The sequence below is a fragment of the Pyxicephalus adspersus genome, chromosome 10 (genome assembly GCF_032062135.1).
Source record: "Pyxicephalus adspersus chromosome 10, UCB_Pads_2.0, whole genome shotgun sequence".
NCBI classification, from domain to species: domain Eukaryota; kingdom Metazoa; phylum Chordata; class Amphibia; order Anura; family Pyxicephalidae; genus Pyxicephalus; species Pyxicephalus adspersus.
The window spans coordinates 31,551,899-31,555,156 of NC_092867.1; the positions used below are offsets into that span (position 1 = coordinate 31,551,899).

At 38.1% G+C, this 3,258-nt stretch overlaps 1 protein-coding gene across 2 annotated transcripts in view; it reads right to left on the minus strand.

Moving 5' to 3' along the window:
- Positions 1–6: 6 nt before the first annotated feature.
- The window catches only part of RUFY2 (RUN and FYVE domain containing 2), a 12,800-nt gene continuing 9,548 nt past the window's right edge, over positions 7–3,258 (minus strand). The window contains exons 10-12 of one of the 2 annotated variants that reach the window (XM_072424205.1): positions 2,898–3,011; positions 2,357–2,521; positions 7–946 (exon numbers count right to left, since the gene is read on the minus strand). In XM_072424205.1, the coding sequence (XP_072280306.1) occupies positions 848–946; positions 2,357–2,521; positions 2,898–3,011 (378 nt within the window). In that variant the 3' untranslated portion in view covers positions 7–847. The remainder of the gene's footprint in view (positions 947–2,356; positions 2,522–2,897; positions 3,012–3,258) is intronic. The other variant, XM_072424206.1, reaches the window with a different exon arrangement.

Below are 3,258 nucleotides of genomic sequence, written 5' to 3' on the forward strand. Positions count from 1 at the left end.
CCTCATTAGTTACCTAATTCTCCACTTTCTTTATTAGCATTTGTGTCTGCCTCAAAAGTAATCCTAATGTACAGCAGGGGTGCCCAAAACGTTAATCGCTATCTACTGGTCGATCGCGATAGCAATGCAAGTCGATCGCGGAGCCCCGCCTTACCCCTACCTGCTGTTTACCAGCAGCCGTGCTGTACGTCTATAGAGATGCTGGGGATGTCTTTCAGTGCGTGAGAAGGCTCCTGTAACAGTGGCGAGTGTGGAGGGAGGCAGAGAGGGCGGGAGGGCAGTCTGAGGTGAGCAGTGCTGGGCAGCCAAGCCAGTTCAGGCTCGGTGTCAGGGTTCAATTACCGAGAAACCTTTGTACAGATTAGCAGTTCTTTTTGTTGTGCAGGACGTCATTCTCCTATGACAGGTGAACTGTAGCTTTCATGTCACTATAGTCTTGTAGTGCAATGTTCTGCCATTCAATAGTCTCATTAGCTTCAGTCACTTTTGTGTCATACTCGGTGTATGTATATATATATATATATATATATAAATATCTATATGTTTAGCATTTTTATTGTTGGTAGATCATTTTGACTTGCTTGCTCGCAAGCCAAAAATGTGTGGGCAGCCCTGGCCTACAGCCTTCACAAAAGACTACTGCACATTAGTATGGTGACTGGCTTCAGTGCAAAATCAAATGCAATTGCTTTTCACTTGGTATACAAGAGTGGTAGTAGACTAAGCTTAACTGTAAATTCCACAAACTTCCTAGCATATAATCAGGACAATATCAATTTTTACCATTGAACTAAGAAAAATTAAATTTTACACAAAATAAATTAAGCCATATTCCCCAGTTGTTTTCTTACCTTTCTTCATATGGTTTTCTGCAAGCGGACATTTGACTAGACTTCCCATTCTGCCCGTCATTTACATCTCGTTTTTTGGCTTCCTCTTCTGAACACTGCACGTCAAGAACAAGTTTCAAACAATTATTTTGAAGCTTTAGAAATGCTTTCCAACATGTTAAGAATGGAACACCACAGTTGGCTTTACAACAGCTATTTTATTACTATATTATTTACAGCTACCAGATACTTATTTTTTTTTGTTTTCCAGTTAGTAAAGTTTTTTAGCTTTCTCATACTTTTTTGCTTTCTCAAGCTTTTTTGTGCTTATCATCTGTAACCAGTTCCTGCCTACATGGACTCCAGCATCACTTTTCCTTTTAGTGAGAGTGGATTATGCCTATGTAATATATGATAAAATGGCAATTTGTAGTACTCATAGGGGGACCGAGGGATGATTGCAGAAGCACAATTGGAAAAGTCATCCTATAGGTTAACAACCTATTATTATGTATATGAAATTTTAGAGATCACCAATGACTGCAGTTAGAAAAATGTGAAGCACTCAAAAAAACTGAAAAAATTACAGGAGAAAAAATAAACAATAAAGAGCAAGCAGAATAGTTGATGGCAGGATTATATATGGGGCCATTTCACACTGTGTTCTACGTTGCATTGCCAAAAAGACATTTGTGAAAGGCATCAATACCCACCTTCCAGAAGGAGAAACAAGCCTGATGGTAGGTAATGGTGCTCTTCCTGACCTTTGGGCGATCTACAGAAGGTGGCATTGATCTCTTATTGCTTGTGAATCTTTCAGTTGTGGTGCAGCTTGTATAATAAATGGGCTGCTTTAATGCAATGTATGTTAATGCATGGTGTAAAACTCATTAGTACATGTGCGATACCACAACAGAACACTTGCATGTAAATAAGCACTTAACCACCCTAGCGGTCTAATGCCAGGATTTTTATGTCAAATGCGGTACATTGTTTTGCGTGGAAATTTGTTGTTTAATATTTTAGGCCTGTAATTCTTAGGAATTAATCCCGGGTATGATAAAGTTTGAAACACAAATCATAAATTATAATATAACAAATAATATAGGAAATAACATAACAATACATTTAATTTGATAATTTTATTAAAAACCAAAATAATCAAGGGTACAATGGTAGATTAAACTTTTGGATTTATTATTTATTATTTGGATTTATTTTTTTATAACTTTATCACTGTGATCAATGTTTTAAAGGATTAACCTGCTTTTAAATTTACCGCCAGGCCACGCCTCCCCAGCGTACCAACGCTTTATGCATCACATCGATCAAGCCGAGTATGTGATGCAGAAGCCAGCTGGGGATCGCTGGAGGATGCTGCTGGATCGTTGGGAACAGGTAGGATTTTTTTTATGCTACCCTGAGTGTGGCTCGGGGATACCGCTTTTGGTACATAAAATTCACCCCGAACCACACTCGGGAATAGTGCCAGGGGGGTTAAGGAAGGTTCCTTGAAGCCTCCATACCTGATTTTTCTGATACATCTCAAAGGTAATTGCCTTTACTTCTTGCAGTTGCTCTTTTAGACCAATGAGAGTATCTTGCTTTTCAAGAATGTCTTTTTCCAATAACTTCACTGCAAGTTCAATTTCATGCTGCACTCTTGCTGGCTCTATATCAGTGTCTGATTCCTACAATGTTAAATAAGAACAGAACAGTAAAGGTAACAAACACTATTTTGTGTCCTTTAACTTCATACATTCAAGTGTTTTCTCTTACGAACTTCGGTGTGAGATTTACAATAGAAGCTACAACTTACAATAAAAACCTGATGAGTGTGTAAACTTTTTATAGCATACTAAAAAATCTTTTTATTCCTGTTCTGGCTGCCACCTGCCAGATATACAGAAAGTGATGAGAAATAGTTTGTTTGCATACATTTCCCAGGATTTCTGGTTACCAAGGTTTTTATTTTTGGAACCACTAATTGTATACTATAAATCAACTAGGAGAAAGCCATGCATGCACATTCCTGTATTTAAAGACTGACATTGTATTTCGACCCACCTGTCTAAGCTGTGCTTCTTCATGATGCGTACATATGTCAGTAAAGATTTCATTCAGTCCATGTCTTGTTTGCTGTCTGTACATCTGTTCCGCTTCAATACTGGCTTTGGCTGCCTGTGTGTAAACCGCATGATTACAATCTGACATGACTGGCCCATTTACACTGCTGTAGTATATTGACATGCAATAGGTTAAGATGGCTATAAAAAAAATATATGAAACATTTCTGGTAGTACACGGAACATTATTGTGTTGCTTTGTGCTGCAACTCACATCAATCAGTATTAGTATTGATGGGTCAGTTATTAGTACCTCATCACACCAATGTAAGTAACATGTTGTAGTAGTAGTACACATTACC